At 40.9% G+C, this 19994-nt stretch overlaps 1 protein-coding gene across 3 annotated transcripts in view; it reads left to right on the top strand.

Annotated features, from left to right (window-relative positions):
• The window catches only part of ARHGAP42 (Rho GTPase activating protein 42), a 272863-nt gene extending 256427 nt beyond the window's left edge, over positions 1-16436 (top strand). For all 3 annotated transcript variants that reach the window (XM_067567915.1, XM_067567908.1, XM_067567923.1), the window contains exons 23-24: positions 8327-8406; positions 8661-16436. In XM_067567915.1, the coding sequence (XP_067424016.1) occupies positions 8327-8406; positions 8661-8749 (169 nt within the window). In that variant the 3' untranslated portion in view covers positions 8750-16436. The remainder of the gene's footprint in view (positions 1-8326; positions 8407-8660) is intronic.
• Positions 16437-19994: the final 3558 nt, after the last annotated feature.

The raw sequence follows: 19994 nt of genomic DNA, 5'->3' as shown, positions 1-19994 counted from the left end.
AAGGCAGCTTGGGAGTGGCGGGTTTTATTTGTGGGCTATAGATTGTTGTAATAAGCCATGATTCCAGTGTCTCTATTCTATTCAGTCCATGAGTTTTAGTGTATAGCAAAGTTATGAATTTAAGCTCCCAGGCATGCCTTTTGAAGGGGCGGTGAAGGTTTCCTTTGTGGATGAGAACTGAGAGGGCAGATATAGAGTGATTGCTTTGTGAATCCGATGAAGTGGGTTTCTGCCCACGAAAGCTTATGCCCAGATAAATTTGTTAGTCTTTAAGGTGTCTCAGGACTCTCACTGTTTTGCTTTGTGATGTGGTGTTTCTGCCTTTTATCATTTTTCTGTGTGAGTTCATTTGAGAGCATACTGATTGTCTGATTTCATAGAATCATAGAGTTGGAAGGGATCTCAGGAGGTCATCTAGTCCAACCCCCCCTCAGAGCAGGACTAACCTGAGTTAAATAATCGCAGCGAGGATTTTGTCAAGCCGCAGCTTAAAAACCTCTAAAGATGGAGATTCCACCACCTCCCTAGGTAACCCCTTCCAGTGCTTCACCACCCTCCTGGTGAAAAACTTTTTCTTAATGTCCAACCTAGATCTCCCTCACTGCAATTTGAGTCCGTTGCTCCTTGTTCTGTCATCTGCCAACACTGAGAACAGCCTAGCTCCATCCTCCCTGGAACCACCTTTCAGGTAGTTAAAGGCTGCTATCAAATCTCCCCTCATTCTTCTCTTCTGAAGACTAAACAAGCCTAGTTCCCTCAGTCTCTCCTCATAAATCTTGTGCTCCAGCCTCTTAATCATTTTTGTTGCCCTCCGCTGGACTCTCTCCAACTTCTCCACATCCTTTTTGTAGTGGGGGGGCCCAAAACTGGACACAATACTCCAAATGCGGCCTCACCGATGCCAAATAGAGGGGAATAATCACTTCCCGCAATCTGCTATCAATGCTCCTACTAATGCAGCCCAATATGCTATTAGCCTTCTTGGCAACCAGGGCACACTGCTGACTTATATCCAGCTCCTTATCCACTGTAACCCCACAGGTCCTTTTCTGCAGAACTGCTGCCTAGCTCATCGGTCCCCAATCTGTAGCTGTGTATGGGATTCTTCCGTCTAAAGTGCAGGACTCTGCACTTGTCCTTGTCGAACCTCCTCAGATTTCTTTTGGCCCAATCCTCCAGTTTGTTTAGGTCCTTCTGTATCCTATCCCTACCTTCCAGGGTATCTACCACTCCCCTTAGCTTAGTGTCATCTGCAAACTTGCTGAGGGTGCAATCTATCCCATCCTCTAGATCATTAATGAAGATGTTGAACAAAACCGGCCCCAGCACCGACCCCTGGGGAACTCCGCTTGTCACTGGCTGCCAGCTAGACACGGAGCCATTGATCACTACTCGATGAGCTCTATGCTCTAGCCAGTTCTCTGTCCATTTTATAGTACATTCATCCAACCCATACTTCCTTAACTTGCTGATAAGAATACTGTGAGAGACCGTATCAAAAGCTTTGCTAAAGTCAAGGTATCACATCCACCACTTTCCCCACATCCACAGAGCCAATCATCTCTTCATAGAAAGCAATCAGGTTGGTCAGGCATGACTTTCCCTTTGTGAATCCATGTTGACTGTTCCTGATCACTTTCCTGTCTTCCAAGTGCCTTAAAATAGATTCCTTGAGGACCTGCTCTATGATTTTTCCAGGGATTGAGGTGGGGCTGACCAGTCTGTAGTTCCCTGGATCCTCTTTCCTCCCTTTCTTGAAGTTGGGCGCTATATTTGCTTTTTTCCAGTCATCAGGAATTGCCAATTGCCCCCCAATTGCCACGAGCTTTCAAAGATAATATCCAATGGCTCTGAAATCACATCAGCCAACTCCCTCAGCACCCTTGAATGCATTGCATCTGGCCCCATGGACTTGTGTATGTCCAATCTTTCTAAATAATCTTAGACCTGTTCCTTCAGCATTGCGGGATGTTCACCTCCTTCCCATTCTGTGCCGCCCAGTGCAGTAGTCTGGGAGCTGACCTTGTCTGTGAAGACAGAGGCAAAAAAGGCATTGAGTACATCAGCTTTCTCCACATCCTCTGTCACTAGGTTGCCTCCCCCATTCTGTAAGGGGCCCACACTTTCCCTAATTTTCCTCTTGTTGGTAATATACCTGTAGAAACCCTTCTTGTTCCCCTTCAGGTCCCTTGGTAGCTGCAACTCCAATTACACTTCTTGTAAGCTTCTTTTTTGTGTTTAAGTTCACCAAAGACTTCTTTGTTAAGCCAAGCTGGACTCTTACCATATTTGCTATTCTTTCTGCACATCAGGATGGTTTGTTCCTGTACCCTCAGTAAGGTTTCTTTAAAATACAGCCAGTTCTCTTGGATTCCTTTCCCTCTCATATTAGATTCCCAGGGGATCCTGCCCATCAGCTCCCTGAGGGAGTCTGTCTGCTTTTCTGAAGTCCATGGTCCATATTCTGCTGTTCTCCTTTCTTCCTTTTGTCAGGATCCTGAACTCAACCATCTCATGGTCACTGCTGCCTAGGTTGCCACCCACTTCTGCTTCCCCTACCAAATCTTCCCTGTTTGTGAGCCGCAAGTCAAGAGAAGCACGGCCCCTAGTTGCTCCAGCACTTGCACCAGGAAATTGTCTGCAACACTATCCAAAAACTTCCTGGATTGTTTGTGTTCTGCTGTATTGCTCCACCAGCAGATGTCAGGATGATTGAAGTCCCCCATGAGAATCAGGTCCTGTGAACTAGAAACTTTCCCTAGTTGACTGAAGAAAGCCTCATCTACCTCGTCCTCCTGGTCTGGTGGTCTGTAACAGACACCCACCACAATATCACCCTTATTGTTCTTGCTTCTAAGCTTAACCCACAGACTCTCAACTGGCTTATCTCCAGTTTCATACTGGAGCTCAGAGCAATCATAGTGCTCTCTTACATACAGTGCAACTCCTCCCCCTTTCGCCCCTGCCTATCCTTCCTGAACAGTTTATACCCATCCATGACAGTGCTCCAGTTGTGTGAGTTACTCCACCAAGTCTCAGTTAGTCCAATCATGTCATAGTTTCCTGACTGTGCCAGGACTTCCAATTCCTACTGCTTGTTTCCCAGGCTTCTTGCATTTGTGTATAGGCACTTGAGATAAATAGCCGATTGCCCTACTTTCTCAGTGTGAATCAGGAGGCCTCTCCTGCTGCATCCTCCTCCTTCTGCTTCCTTGTGGTGTCCCACTTCCCCACTTACCTTCGGGCTTAGGTCTCCGTCCCCCATCAAACCTAGTTTAAAGCCCTCCTCACTAGGTTAGCCAGCCTGTCCGCAAAAATACCCTTCCCTCTCTTCGTTAGGTGAATCCCCTCTCTTCCTAGTAATCTTCTTCTTCTTTCACCCCCATAGTTGTTCGTGGGGCAGTTAGTGCGCTGGATGAGGTACACCGCATGTTGTGATAGGCATGTGGAAGGCCAATGGATCTTGAAAAGTGTGGTGTTGGGGTTATTGATCATCGTAGCAGTGGAGATACGTCTGCAGATTTTGCATCTGTGGCCTGGTCTGTGGAGAGCTTGCTTTTGATAATGAGCCTGGAGAGGCTGGGGTTTGTTTGAAATGCCTCGTACGTTATTGGTAACACGCAATAAACATGCAAAAAAATAATATTTTGATGTTCTGCTGAGATGTAGATAATCACCCAAAAGTTTTGCCAACCATTATAAACACAGTATTAGGGATACAGGAAAAATATAAAACGAGGCCTGAAAATGGGGAGTGTCGTAAGGCAGCCCCTGCCTGGAGCACCCTCCTGTGGCAGACCATGGCATGACAGGCACACTTGCCTCAGTTTCCCCTGTCAGGTAGCCCAATAATTCACGTCAGGCTTTCTTGTCTCAATACTGCCCTTCCTTGGGTTTGTTTTATTAAAACAACATAATCCAAATGATTTTCAGCCCTGTCTGGCCTTTGGCTGCGGCTCTCCAGCTTAGAGCCAGGAGGCAGCTCCCTCTTGCTTCTCTCCTGCCTGCAGCCGTCTCCCAGGAACCATTTTCTGCTTCCTTCCAGGACCACTCCAGGCCCCTGGTCTTTGGCAGCGCTCACCTGCCCTTCCTGTCTGAACTAGCCTGCTATGGCCTACTAGGACTTCCTCTTACCAGCTCTCTCCCTGATCCTTGATATCTCCCAGATGCTGCCCACCCTTTTCATTGGCCAAATGGGAGTGCCTGCTGTGGCACAGGGGAGCTGATCTACTTCATTTACTGGGACCAGCCACTCTGTGACGGGAAAGCAAATGTATTCTCCACTAGGTAACCCATTCAACTCAAGTTAAGGAAAGAGTGAGCTCTTAGGAGATGTAGGTGCCATTACCGAACTCTTCTATGCACTGAGCAGCCTGAATAACTCTCTCCTTCAAAATAATGTTAGTCACCTTAAGAGTTTCACAATAGATGATAGTGCTATTTTCACACCCTCTTCAATGGCAGCATTGGTTGAAAGAAAGCATTAGCACCACAAGAAAAAAATGTCTATCTGCGCAATTGCACACAATAAGATTGCCGTGAGCCATGAACGCTCGATAATACTTGTAGCTGGACAATACCGTCATAGGAAAATGATACCTTAATAATCACAAAGGGGAGTGGAGATTGAGGGAATAATCAAGAGCCTGAAAATTAACCAAAAAATCATGGGAATATATTCTGATTATGCCTATGACTGAGCTATTACACACACACTTCTATTTGTACATGATGTCAGTGGGGTATAATTATTCTATATGTCAAGAACCATAACAACAAATTAAGATAATGAGGAGGTCACTAGAAGAAACGGTTAATTCAAGTCAACTTGCTCATACCTGAGTGTATTTATTTGGCTGTGCAGCCAATTAATCACTGCATTTCGTTCACTCATCTTATAGGTGCAATGATGTAAAACTTTGGTCTCTACAAACTTTCTATTAATTGGAGCATGCAAGACCAAGACCCTTTTTTTTCTCAGATTTATTTCAATTTTGTAGATAAACATCCTCCATTCAGCTGAAATTGGTATATTTCTCTAAAGAAAGGAATTGTATTTATTCCCCTTATCTCATTTCAGTAGTACTAATAAAAATCAACGTATCCTGACTCTAGGAAAGCTAAATAACTTAGTTCTCCACACACTCAAACACCACAATTTCTTCTCTCTGTGTTCTTAGTTTCTTCTTATCACTGTAGTATTTGAGTCCTCAGTCTTGGTGTAGAACACAGCCTGACTATAATGGCTTACAATCTTACTGAATACTGAGGATACTGTATATTAGCCATATGTTTATAATCATCTCTGTGGTTTCTTAAATTCAGTACAGGATACAGGATATTATCTGTTGGTTTTATGTTTCATGTATTATATATAGTTTTATGGTTAAGTGATGTGGGAAATAGATAGTTTGTGTGAGAACTATGAACATGTCAGCATACTTCAATAAATGTTATAAAGCTCTTTATCATATCAAATTAAAGAGGAGGGCTGGTCTTTGGTTAGGGCACCAGACTGGGACTCTGTAGATAAGGGTTCCGTTCCAGCTTGGTTCCAGACTTCCTGTGTGACCTTAGACAAGCTATCTAATCTCTTTTTGCATCAGTTCTCCATCTGTAAGAGGGAGTAATAAAACTTCCTTTGTCTGTCTTGTCTGTTTAGCTAGTCCCTGACCTGAAGAGCTTATGAACTCTCACTATATATTTGTACTTATATTATATATAATATAACATTGGAAATACCAGTCAAAGTTGGCTCTTCGAAGTCATACAAATAATAGTATGAACAGGAAGATACGATCTATTTTTCTTGGGAATGAGTTGCGGCTTTTTCTGTCCTGCTAGAAATGAGTGGCAGAGATATCTGGGGTGGTGTGCTGTCCTCCTTTCCACTTCCACCACACAAAAGGAGGTATGGTCAGAGTTTTCAAAAAAGAGAACACCCAAAAGTGAAGTATGAGCCTTCTGAAGATCTAGGCCTGTGCTGACTGGAGTTTGTTGGAGAGACAATCTATCATTGGACCAAGTTCTGTAGGTGCAAGAGACAAACTTTCGAGCCTCACAGAGCTCGTATTCAGGCCTGGGAAAGGTACTCAGAGCGTTACAGCTAAATATAAGGTGGAACAGATTGTTTAGCATAAGTAGTTAGCACATATTCTAAAGAACATTCAAGGAAGAGTGGCCTGTTAACATCTCTGCAGTCATAGGACAAAAAGAGGGGGTTAGGGGATTACAGATTGTTGTAATAAGCCATAAATCCAGTGTGTCTGTTCAGTCTATGATTTCTAGTATCTAGTAGAGTTATGAATTTAAGATTCTAGGCTCATCATTTGAAAGAGTTGTGCAAGTTTTCCTTTTAGCATGAGGATTAATAGGTCAGATGTGGACTGATCGCTTTGAGAAAAGTGTTCACCCACAGATGACAGGGTATTTTATCATTTTCCTGTGTGAGTTCATTCAAAAGCATAGTGATGGTCTGTTTTCATTTTTGGAGTTATTATTGGGCACTTAGTACACTGGATGTTATGACAGGCATGTGTAAGATCCAGGGATCTTGAAAGGTGTGTTGTGGGGTGTGTTGTTCATTGTAGCAGTAGTGATGTGTCTGCAGGTTTTGCATCTGTTTTATCTGGCAGGGTCTGGTGCTGCTTTCAGTTGGTGTGTCCTGGTCTGTGGGGAGTTTGCTTCTGATGATGAGCTTGGAGAGGAGTTGTTTGAAGTCCAGAGGTGGGGGTTCAGGAAAGATTTCTTTCAGTATGGGATCCCCATCGAGTATGGGTTGTAAGTGTTTAATGATTTCTCCTGTAGGTCCAGTGTGGGGTGGTAGATGACAACTAGGGGTTTATGGTCACAGGGGCGTTTATTTCTGTATTAAAGTAGGCTTTCTCAGGATATTTGGGTGGCCTGTTCCATGGTGTGATCTGCTTCTCTGATGGAGTATTGTTGTTTGGTGAAGGCAGTTTTAAGTGTATTAAGGTGCATATCCCAGACTTTCTCCTTGGCATCTGAGTGCCTACCTGTAGATAACAGATTTTTTGGTGTGTTTGGGGTGGTTACTGCATCTACAAAGGTAGGTATGGTGATCCATAGGTTTCTTATTTATGGTTGTCTCCATTATTGAAGCTGATTGTGGTGTCCAGGAAGTTGATGATAGTGTCGGAGTGTTTCCAAAGAGTTAGAGTGCCAGGAAGTAATATCAGGACTCATAGAAATCATCTTCAAACCACTCACCACACAAAGAGCCAGCTTCCTCGTGGACACAACCGACTTCCTCCACAAACTCCACAACATGAATAACCTCCCTCAGAATGCATGGGTTTCACTTCCCTATACATCAACATCCCTCACAATGACAGTATAGCTTCCTGCCTCAAATATTTACAAGACAATGGACAACCCTCAGATACCCACCCCGAACACATTACCAAATTGATCCATTTTATTCTCCCCCATGACAATTTTACGTTCAACAACAAACATTTTCTCCAAACCATGGCAACAGCCATAGGTACTTGGATGGCTTCCCAATATGCCAACCTTTTTGTGGGCCACCTTGAAGAAGAATTTCTGGACAAATGCACCATGAGATACATCAATAATATTTTCATCATCTGGACAGATGGCTTAAACTGCCTCATAGATTTCCACCACAATTTGAACAACCACTATCTGTCTTTGAAACTCTCTCTGGAATCCCCTTTCAGGAGGTTCATTCCGTCCTAATTCCTACAGGGTGCACAGAACTCCAAAAGTGGTGTGGAGGAGGCAGAGGAATGGCTGAACAGCAGCAGTGACACAAAGAGCAGAGAGGTCCTTCATATGCAAATTGTGTCCATATTATTATAACAATTTGAGTTCATTAATTTAATTTAATGGGAAGAAAGTCAGGGGGAATTATGTAGCACACACAAAGTAATATGCTGAAAAATTAAAATCTACCACAGATGGTATATTAAGTCACTCAGTTAACATCCTGATTGGGAAGAAAGTTCTACTGATAATTTCTAGTTGCATCACAAACTGCAGTACTTCTACGTAACACAGGATGTCTTGAATAAATGTATCCTCATCTTACTTTGCTGCCAGTAAATTTTGATATTTACTTAGCGCTGGGAAAACTGAAATACAAAGTTAAATGACTTGCCCAAGACCTTACAAAATCATTTGCACAGCTGGAGTTAGTCAAGATAGATTCCTGAGTTTTATCTAGAACCCTATCAGGATTTCCCAGCTCAATGCTCATCAGACCGCTCTGCTTCTCAGATTTTTAAATTCGTTCCCTCCCTCCTTTTCTTGTTTGTAACAAACTTATATTTTGATCTTTCAGACAAGCCAAAGCCATGTATTCCTGTAAAGCAGAACACAGTCATGAGCTCTCCTTCCCACAGGGGGCGATATTTTCAAACGGTAAGATGCATTAGATAGTCTTCCTTTACACACAATCTTTAAACGGAACTGCATCCGTGAGATAAAAGCCAAGAGATTTTCACTTCTATTTCTTAGTTTTTATGTCTCCATCAGTCTGATGTTGATCTTTTGTAAAGATGTTGAGCTTTTTAAATCAAACGTGTAGTTGCCTGGGATAAGAATTAAATTTAACTACAGCAATTTTATATATATATATATATATATATATATATTTTTTTTTTTTTCTTTTGCAGTGTATCCGTCAGTGGAACCAGGATGGTTAAAAGCAACTTATGAAGGCAAAACAGGACTAGTTCCCGAGAATTATGTTGTCTTCCTCTAGTAATCTTTAGTAGACAGCAGTATCTTCATGGTATCCATGGTAACAAATAATAAGCACTATGATTTTATCTGACACAGATATGGGGATCAGCCCATTAGCAACGAGTGGTAGATTTTCTTCGTTTCTGCAAGGGCAAAGGAGGTGGCTCCCTATATGTGGAACAGGATGTAATGAAATAATTAACAGGTTTTTGTACTGAAGATGGTACTCTGTTTAAATAACTTCCATGTTTGTAACAAAAGCTTGTTGCATACTTCTTTTACTGAACATTCCAGCAATAAAATCAGAAAAAGTTGTATTTAGCTGCAGATCATTTGGGACCTGACATATTGATCAAACCAGTGTGAAATGTATAGGTAATGCACTCTGACGATTCTTAACAATTATATTGTTTTACATGTAAAAATTTATATATTTGTTCATAAAGCAAGAAATATTTCTATGATGATCTGTTTCTGCATTATAACACTTGATTCTGAGACTGGTCCCAGTCATTTCAATGAAGAAGTTAATCTGCCATAAAAGCAGTTTTGAACCTCTTGTTATGCAATGAGATCAGAATATACAGATGCAATAATGTATGTAATTTATATAACTGATAACCAAATTAGGTTGTACACTGATTAAGCAGTAAGTGCTCTTTCAAAATGTGATCTTTTTAAAATCAATTTTTAATTCAAATATTGTACAGATTTATCTTATTTCCTCCTTTCTTTCATCAGTTTGTTTTATCAATATAATTAATATTAATAATAAATTATATTTTTAGCACCCATCTTCCCTAAGGCACTCTCGGCTTGTCTCAAAAACACAGCCACACCAAACAGTGAAATACTGAAACTAAAACGTTGAGGAAATGTGTGAGGTTAGCAACAAAGAATGAAAATAAATCTGAAACCTGAAATAAAACATAGCTGAGTCCCACAATGTCATTAAAATACCCAAATTGTTTTTCAGATTTTCCGCCGCGTATAAGACAAATGACCTGTGAAGTGTCTAGTTCAGAAGTTATGAATTCTAAAGGCTCTTTTGAGCTGTAAAAAGTATCTGACATTAGATAAATTTTGGTTATTTTGTTAAGTTTGAAATACAATTTCCTCAGAATTTCACTGAACTAATTTGGCAACAAATCCAAAACAGGATGATAAAACTGCTTGGTATAGGTATTTACAAATAACCATTGATCATTCCAGCTGGAACTAAAAGGCACTCGTTTTGTAACTACTAACATTACATTTTGTGTAATTTTGCCCGTCAAAGTACAATGACTTGCATTAATAAAAGGCTTTAATAAACAGTGAGGGCACTGGCACTTTATCACAGAATAACAATCCTCTAAAAAGAGAGCAAAGAACAGAAATCCGAAAAGCAAAAGAATCAAACAGTGAGCATATGTCCAAGGCAGATGCTCCGCTTCCTGAAAGAACTACCATAGAGTCCACTTTTGAAGACCTTCTTGGCAAAACTCCCCTTGAATTGGACATCCCCAATCAGTTAATTGGCAGAGCTGCTAACTTGGTGAATCCATTCTTGGGAGTCAATACACTGGGGTCTCAGAAACCTACATTGAGGTCAATAAGATCACACACATTCTTAAGCAACTTGCTCAATCAGGGCATTACTCTTTACTGAACTGTTGCAGTAGTACTGCAGTAAGTGCATGGCCAGTCCGCATGTACTATTCAAAGCAAAATCATTGATACAACCCTCTGCTCAAAACATTGACATTCAGGCCTGGTCTACACTAGAGAATTTTGTCGACAAAAGTCAGCTTTCGTTGACAAAACAGTGCTGGCGTATACACTGCAATCACCCTCCTGCCAACAAAACTGCCCTATTTTTTCAACAAAATAAAACCACTTTGACAAGAGGTTTAGGGCTTTTTGTTGGCAGAGCTAGGGCAACACAGCGTCAGTGAATACACTGTGTCCCCTTACATCAGAAGAGGGGCTGTCATTTTTGGGACCGGGGAGGGGAGAAGTCCCCGCGTAGCTGCACCAGCTCCTGGCTAGGACCAGGGTGGTGGGGGGCAGCCCACAGGGAGCTGAGAGGACACACCCCATCGACCCAAGGAGAGTAGTGTGGACATCAGCCACCGCTGTAATTATAGCAGTGGCTGAAAGTCGACGTATCTTATGTCGACAAATTCTTCTAGTGTAGACAAAGCCTCAGACAATAATTTCTTTGAAAAAAAAGTGTCTCTTTATTAAATACTAATTCTAATAAATTGGATTTTCAAAAATCAACACAATGTAACATGAAATAAGCCACCTTAAAACAATACAAAACACTATAAACTATATACAACATACTAGTACATATAACAGAACAACTCTAAAATTGCAATATAATACTCACAACACAATGCAACATTGCCTTAGCACATATTACATTGCTATGAATACTTAATTGCAGCACAGCATAATAAACATAGCATTGCAACATATAACAAAGAAATCCTGCATACATATGTATAAAGCCTTAATACAATTAGAATATCAAACTTATTACAATATAACATACAATTTCCTTATACATATGTATACAGTAACATTACAATAACACACTTAATACTACTACAAACTAACTAACATCAGGCAGTCGTAGAATGGGTGGGGTAGGAGATCACTAAGGCATAAGCATCCAGCTTTATTTACAATCATACGCATACATTCCTTATTTTAAGGAAAAATCTTTCCTTAATTAAATCCCTCTGTTTCATCTTATGGTCCTTCTGATCTGTCAAGCTGATATGTTCCATTGTCGCCACTGCTGCTGCTGTTCTTCTGCTCTCTTGCTGCGAAGGTCTCCTCCTCTGATCATGATCGCCCAGACTCAAGCCTGCCAGTTCTCTACCTTATATATGATTTTTCTGACCTGTTCTGACCCGTTTTGATTGGTTGCTTTCTTAATATCAATTCATAGCATCTTCCCCACCCAGGGTGATATCATTTTCAATCAATCAGCTGTCAGATATGCGAATTAGCTCTACTTGTTTACTTCAAACTTGGACCTTCTTCAGCTTCTCCTTCCTACCCACTGAACCCTCCCAGCAGGTATTTTATTTCACCCCAGTCTGCTTTTCTGCTATCGGTCAGTTTCTTAACACCTCCATTTTGTTTCTCTCTTTTTCTCAGCATGACATCATCGGACATCATTTTAGATATCTAGCTAAACTTGCTCTAAACTATATAATTTACTACTTATCAAAAGCCTTAAACTCAAAACTAACTATATTTCTCTTTGTGCCTAATCATTCTAAGTTTGTTGCCATCTTTGTTATTTAAATCAGAACAGATAAAATCCATGATGTTTTCTCCCCCTCTCTGCCTGCTTTTCAGCTGTGTGGCTAAATGCTGTCTCTCCTGCTGATCTCCTTCCAATGGGAGCTTCTTGTCTCAAGCTCATTGGTGTTAGTGCTACAGCAACAGTCACTTCTCACACAAGCTCTCCTGCTTGTCAACTCTTTCTCCAATAACAGTATTAAATACTACATGTGGACGGAGCAAGGTAATTCCATTGTGCTGACGATTTAGATATTTCTAAATTTGGTTTTGTTCCGATTCAGAATGAAAACCCAAAATTTTGACGTTTTCTGCAAAACGGCCTGGCACCCCGGCTTCCTGGCACGCTGCCTGGTGGCCTGTCCTGGAGCCACAGACCCTGGAAGCCCAGAGGTCCCCAATTCTGAGGCAGCACACCTGGTGGGCTGTCCTGGAGCAGCAGCCTTTGGAAGCCCCGTCTTCGCAGCAGCTCACTAGGCAGGGTTCCCGCAAACCTTTGTTGAAAGGAAATGGTCTCCATGAAACATTTTGATTTTGACACATTGGCATATTCCAACAAAACATTTTTCTCAGCATTTTTCTGACTGGCTCTATTAAATATATTAACCCTTTATTTACCAAAAATAGTGGATGCTGCTTTCTAATGGGTTAAATAGGAGCTTTTCCCAGGGCTGAAAACTTGGCCAAGCTACTAAACACTTCCAAATTTTCTGGCACTTTCCCTGCCGGTGTAGTAGGCTATCTGTAGCCACTGTACGCAATTTTTCAAAAGTAGCATATCTCTGTCAGCTTCTGAACCTGTCTCCTGGACAGCGCAGTGGGAGTTGAATAGAACAAGTCTTTTCTTCAAAGTAATTCTATTGTTGAAGTTCAGGCTGGTGGCAAGAGCCATCTCTGCACTAATGAAAGCACCAAATGGAGCTCAGCAGGGGGACTTTTAGAGTCCTTTGCATGACACAGAGGGAGGTTCCCTGTCAGCTTCATGCAGGCTAGTAGGGGGCAGGTTGAAACCAGGCACTGGATGACAGACCATGGTCTCCATAACTACAGCAATTCAGTGGCTCGCAATAATTTGGACTGTTCATTCTCCTTCACTATGAAGTTTCATTCTCTTTCAGTTCACTATAAGTAGGTGACATCTCATGTCATGACGCGCATTTCCCCAGTAGGTGGTTGTGAAGGATAATTCCAATGCTGCTCCTTTTGGACAGTGGAGGCAAATACCCTGCTTGTGTCTGTGTTCAGCTGTTCTGCAGAGAACAACACTGGAAAAAAGTAAGGAGGAGACTCCTCAGCACGTCAAAGCTTGCAGACCTTAAATCAGGCAAAACACAGGTTGACTTCAATGGGCTCTTCCCCTGAGTCAGAACTCTGAGATTTCTTTGTGTAATCGACCTCTGAAATTACAACTTCTCATCCCATGCAGCATAACATACTGTTGGCTGCCTGCGTTTTGTCTGTGGTGGGGTAACAAGGGGTTTGCCCCTCCTCAGCATCCCAGGGAGAGGTACTGTGTGTGCTGCTGGTGGTAGTGAATGGAGAGGGGGGCAGGGCCCTGCTCAGGTGACTAGAACAACCAGAACAGTGACCCTAGTGTGGAGGAGGTCCCAGACACACACTGTCTGGCCTCTGCACAGGGATGCAATGAGCTGGGACAAAATGCTTATTTGAGCTATCTTTCCCCAACCTGATTTCCCCATCAGGGGCAATCGCAACCTGGCCCTTTTTGTGCATCTCCTCTTTAATCCCATGGAGCTGAATGATTCTTTGGAGTGAGTTGTCAGTCATGGAACATTGAGCAGTAGAGAGGAAAATCAGTATTTTTTCCTTAAGCCTATGTGCTGTGTGAGCCTTCTCCTTCTCTTGCTCTGTAGCGTATGGTGAATAGATATGGGGTATCTATCTAGGAATCTCTGAATCAGCCACTCTGCAGCCTGCATATAATTTTAAAGGGACGTGGCCACCTTTAAATGTACAGTTCCATCTGAAAATGTTATACCTGTGGTTTGCTATGAGTAACTGAAAGAGATTAAAGATATTTGTTTGGTTTTTTATTCCTCTCTCTCTCTTACATGGTGCATTAAGTGAGCCCTTTCTGTGCGATCAGTTTCTCTGTTGTGTTGATGGTGCACACCCAGCCCCTCATTTTGCAAGAAGGTGTTCACCAGTAGCAACAGCAGGAAAACTGGAACTGAAAAGACAGGAAGCAATGTGAGACAGGAATGGAGGAAAGAGTTGGACCTGAGCTTGTTTGGTGATGATGCTCCCACTCTTTCCCAAAAGACTCTTCTAACCATAAAAAGAGGACCAGACATCTCAAGGTGTTTTTGGGCTTGGGCTTAAAAATTATTTGTTTGTTTGTTTTAAAAGACAGTATTTGAAGGCTGTCTTGTCAGAAAATTAATCGATTAAAAAATGTGGTTGACAGTGTCCCTGTGCTATTGTTTAAGGGCAGCCCTGGAGTCACCCTTCAAGCTCAAGCAGGTTGTGGTTCATCTTCTGTAATACCCTTCCAGAAAAGGTGTAGCAATCTTGTCAAGGCGACCACTGTTTGCAAAGGTATCTGCATAAGGTTCACATTGTGTAGCCTATTCTGACTGTCATGTGAAAGGCATGTGTCCATATATACAGTTTATATAGTTAACTGTGTATTTTTCTTTGTTAAATCATTTGGTACTTATTGCAATCTAACATACTGACTCAAATTAATGAGTTGAAAGATTGTTATAGTGTATGATAAATATATAAAGTACGTTAGTATTTTATATCCAAGCTTTTTTATTAATGCTGATCAGAATGAAAAATGATTTTTCAGTGTCATTTCTACAAAATCAGTATTAAAATGTTCTTGCCACATTTTGGAGTTCTGAATACTATGTGAGATGGCTTTTAAATTAAACTATAGTTATCTGTCCTGAGAAATTTATCCTTTCTCCCAGGTGCTGTTTATGATAATGTAACTAACCTACAAGTGCATTGTTGAATTATTTCTGCAGAAAATGATGCACAGAATTACTCACCAGAACTAATTCCTGACAGTAATAAGTAACGTACCATTTCTTTTGTACATTTCCCCTTGATACTCTCTATTCTTTGTCTATAATTGGAATCATTTTATATTTTCCTTTAGGAAAGGAATCCTAGCAGGCGGTGAGAGTTCCCAATTTAAGCAGGACAGAACAGGGTAATTATAAGGGCAAAAAAAAGCATTGTAACACAGAAATACTTTGTATACTTGTGCACTGGGCCCTGTTTTATTTTCTACTTACTAATATTTCATTAGAATAAATTGTGAACTCAAAAAAGCACATTGGTCTGAAAGTTTCTTGTGTTAGAGCAGCAATTCATGCACTTTTTGGGTAAAGGACAAGAAGACGACTCTCCTAATCAAGGACCATATCATACAATCATAAGACAAATCCCCCAGCTTGTGTAAACTGTCATAGTTCCAGTGACATCAAAGATTACATTGGCTGAGGATCTGCTCCTAAATATTTAAAAGGAAGTGCCCATTTGAAATCAATAGGTGTTCTGCCTAAAAATGGAAGGTGTGATGTGGCCCAATATTATCTTTAGAGTTTCCATTATTTGTTTTCTCTAGTAGAGGGTCTCCCATAAATCACCCCACCCACTAGAGATCAAACACAGCACACTGTCATTTTCCTTCAGCTCACACAGCCCTGGTGATTGCTGCTGTAGTGCCCTTCTAGACATTGCTCATGCAAAATTGAGACTGTTGACCAAGCTATTAACCAGAATAATAATTGGTATCCAAGTAGCTGCTGCTGTGCCTTTGCCTTCCAGCCATTGGTGATAACAACATAGTATTCGTTGTCCTGCATGTGGCAGCATTTCATAGGTTATTTGTCTGTCTTTTTTGTTATAAATGGTGCTTTCCTCCTTGGATACTTTATTTATCCTTCTGCATCTGAGCTTCTTGCAAAAGTTGTACTGGGAATCAGCATTAATCTTCTGACACTGGTGGTCAGGAGTTCAGAATGCTCCCAACACTCTGAGAGTTTGGATTACAGCAAATATAAGAGTGGTTTGGCAGGTCATACACTTGTGATTTCAATTCTGAATCATATTTATGATGATTATTGTGGAGGTACTAGAGTTTATAGAATTCTTAGATATTATAGTGTATTTTAATACCAGGAATTTATATGCAATCAATAACACAAAAAAGTAAAATATATTTTAAAAGTTACTACTAGTAAATTATCATATTGAACTTTTTGTTTATTTTGTAGTGTGGTTTCAGTAATTATCTGCACTCTGTACATATATATGTGTAAATAACTGGCATGTTATTCAGAAACTGACTTGCTACAGTACCTGTGCTGTACTTTCCACTGTATTTCATGAATTTAAGAAATATTTTTTAAAAATAAAAAGACTGTCTACACATTTTTTCTTTATTATTTTTACATTTGGATTCGTCTTTTCAGCCCATTATTTTATTCCATTTGTTATTCCTGTTCAACTTATTTATTTTTAAATAATGGAATTGGAGTGCTATTTTGTTATTCTTGCCTAGATACCACAATGACTGAATGCTGCATGAATATTATTTATGAAGCCATTTGATATAGATGGTGAGTTACAAACATGTTCATACTATTAAGCAATGGACATCTTTCAAAATTCTAAATTCATAGTTCAGCAAATACCTTCTTTATCATAGAATCTTTTATCTGGGAAATCTGTAAGATGTGACTGACATGAACATGAGAAAATGGCACTTCACATTACAGAGAACCACATCATTGGCACATAATAATGTCAATGAAATCTTAGTGCCTTTCAGAATTAATAAGTAGGTAGGTGTAGCTGAAAGTTTGGTGATATGGTACCAGCTGCAATTCCTGTAGATGAGACCCGTTCTGTAACAACTTTGGGGCTCACAGGCCTCAAAATTTCCAAAAGGATATTTGGCCTATCATCTTTGCATATGTGCAGCTCCCACTAAGGTCTGTGGGAATTTGGAGTGTGACTTGATGATAGGATTAGCCCCTAAATTAACACCCTTTCCCTTGTCTGCTCAATAATGGAGAAGTAATAGCAGGGGAGAGTGAATGTAGGTGGAAGTTATTCCTGATTTATACCAGTGTGACTGAGAGGAGACTTGGGCTCCAATGTCTTACTTCTGTGAAAAGACGCTTCTTTGGTAAAATACCAAGGGAGGTGTTTAAAATGAAGACAAGTGAAGTTGCTTCCACCAAGGCCCTCTTGAAATTCCAGCAATGAAGGATTCTCCCACAATGAAAAATGGGAAGTAAATTAAAAAAGCGATTGTATATCATGAAGCACCTCACAAATGTGTGTTGCAAGGAGATTCTCCAAATACCTTCATCAGGGCTGTTGGTGTGCTCATGAGGGATATTTTCTAGACATTATTACCACAGTGCAGGAGCTGGTGGTTATAGCGGATGAAATAATGTATGAGTCAACAATGTGACTAGGATCTCACAGAAAGGTAGTGTCTGATGTAAAATCAGTGTGGAAGGTAAACTGAGGTTCAGGACACTGGTTCGGTCTCGTTTTAAAGAGTTCAGAGGAAAGCAACAAAAATAGTGCAAAGTTTAGATAAGATCTGACAATTGGATATGGTCAATCTAGAGTACAGATCCTTGAGATGTTACAAAACTGCATGAAGAGATGATAAAATTATTCTCAGCTGTAGAAGACAAAGATGTAATGTAGCTCAAAGCTCTGTGGGGGGAAATAGGTTAAGAAGAGATGAACAATAGAACAAGAATATGTTGGCAAAAAGAAGTCATTTGCGATAGATTAGATGCCTGTCTATGAAGGCTGATTTGCAGTAAGAGCAATCCTGAAAGAGGATAAACTATCAGGGTAAGTCTACACTGCAGTTAGACACCAGTGACTGCCCCGTGCCAGCTGAATCAGGCTCACGGCATTGATTTATTGAAGTGTAGATGTTCAGACTCGAGCTGCAGGGTCCTAGAGCCTGGGCTTCAGCCTGATCCCTGAAGTCTACACTGCCATTAAACAGGCCCACAAGCCTGAGTCAGCTGGTGCAATCCACCTGCAGATTTTTAATTTACAGCCCCTTTCCAACCTAAACAGATTTTTACACATCCCTTTAGTCCTTTCACATACTGTGGACCCAGCATACAATAAAGGCAGAGCCTATATCTCTTTTCTGCATGTCAAACTAAACATTAATTTAAAGGAGTAAGTCACAAAGTAAAATAAATAAATGCCCATTGCAGTAAAAATATAGGAAACAGCAGGGCACATTTTGCATGAATCTTCAGTCTTTGTTTACTTATAAAGCCACAAAGTACCTGTCTCATACTGTAATAATTTAATTGAAAACACAATCAGTTGAAGTTTTATTTTACTAAACTTATTCCTTTACAAGGAGTTAGTCTGTCTTGTATGCTCCAGGGCAATGGTACTGGGGCTTTTTGCTTTTAGCACCTTTTTGTTTGACAGGATTAAAACACAGAAGAGATTGGTTGGCTGACCATATATATTTATATTAGCATCTGAAAAACACTTTAATAAATCAGAGCACTTGTCTGAGAAATCAAATCAAATGCACTGGTTGCATAAGGATGATGTACGTTTGGCAGGCTTCTCCTCTGCTGCAAAATAGCCATGAATTTCTTTTGCGGTTGGTGGAGGCACATCCCATTTTCAGTTCATCGACCTAGTAACTTTTAGTCTCTGCAAGTCCGTATCAGGAAATGAACCAAAGGAAACGCAGTACCTCCGCCAGTTATGTGGCTGACTTAGACAAATCAAAACCAAGTGCTTTAACTTTAAAGCTTTACTTTATTAGCCTCCAGCAATTCCCACTGGAATGCCTTTGCCAAATTCTCCACTTATAAGTTTTAAGCACATCCACCTACAATAGGCATTAGAGCACCCCAAAACTTGATAGTTATCCCACAAGTCTGAGGCAGCCTTTGGGTGAATCAGTCAGAGATTTCTGGATGGCCAGGCCGCCATCTATGCTTGTAGATCCTTTCAAACGTGTCCATGAAGCGATCCGCTGACCCAAACTCACAATTCCCCTTTTAAAGCCCAAAAGTTACAACAACATGTCAGTCAAAAGTATTGAATAGCTGATCAAATGGAAATAATTGTCAGGCAAAGTTTGAGGCATGTCAAAACAGGATGTGGTTATGTGGTGTCAAGTAGTTAGGTGTGAACATAGTCCAACAGCATGCTTTTCACCCCTGCACATAAAAGGACATCGAAAGTCAGGTTCAAAAGGGCACAGAGAGTCATGGTCACCCCTCCTTCCTTCCTTCCGGCTCTGCCTGGGCTGAACTCGGTAACACAAAAGAAAATATACTAAATGCCTCTTTATAGCAATATGCAAAATAACTGATCGTTCATCTCGATAGTTGGCAGGACTAAAATGTCCCCCTTCAGTCCACTACTCAAAGGCCACCATCTTTGTATAGAAGCAGTTCTTCACAGAACTGCAGTCATCCTCATAAAGAGTTCTGGTTGCACCAGAGCTGTGATCCAACGAATCCTCAAGGCTCTCAGGTGCGACTGAGCAAATGATCTTCTTGGTGGAAACGTCACAAACTCAGCAAACCAGATTGTCAGGGTGATGAGGCTAGGATGGCAATTTTTGCATATTCTCTTATGAACTCTTATGAACCGGGGAACTAGAAAGAGAGCTGGAGTTCTTGAATTTTACACCAGGTCCAGCATGTCATGATGCTAACCACCACCATTTGGAAATTAAAATCATCACAATGGGCTGCAGGGCCAAATTTAGGACCCCAGTTCCAGCAAGGCCCCATTCCAATAATACGTCCCATCACTAGTGTTCTAGATCCTTGCACTCTGCAAGCTCATTTACACTTGTCCGTCAGCTCTAAGTGAAGTCTCTACACACACTCAATCTACATGCACTGTTTTAGATAAAACAAATAAACAAGTTTAATGATTACAGCAGGATTTTAAGT

The sequence above is a fragment of the Emydura macquarii genome, unplaced genomic scaffold (assembly GCF_026122565.2).
Source record: "Emydura macquarii macquarii isolate MOO-44397 ecotype Brisbane River unplaced genomic scaffold, CSIRO-AGI_Emac_v2 contig_318, whole genome shotgun sequence".
NCBI classification, from domain to species: Eukaryota; Metazoa; Chordata; order Testudines; family Chelidae; genus Emydura; species Emydura macquarii.
This window is presented reverse-complemented; position numbering and strand designations above follow the sequence as displayed.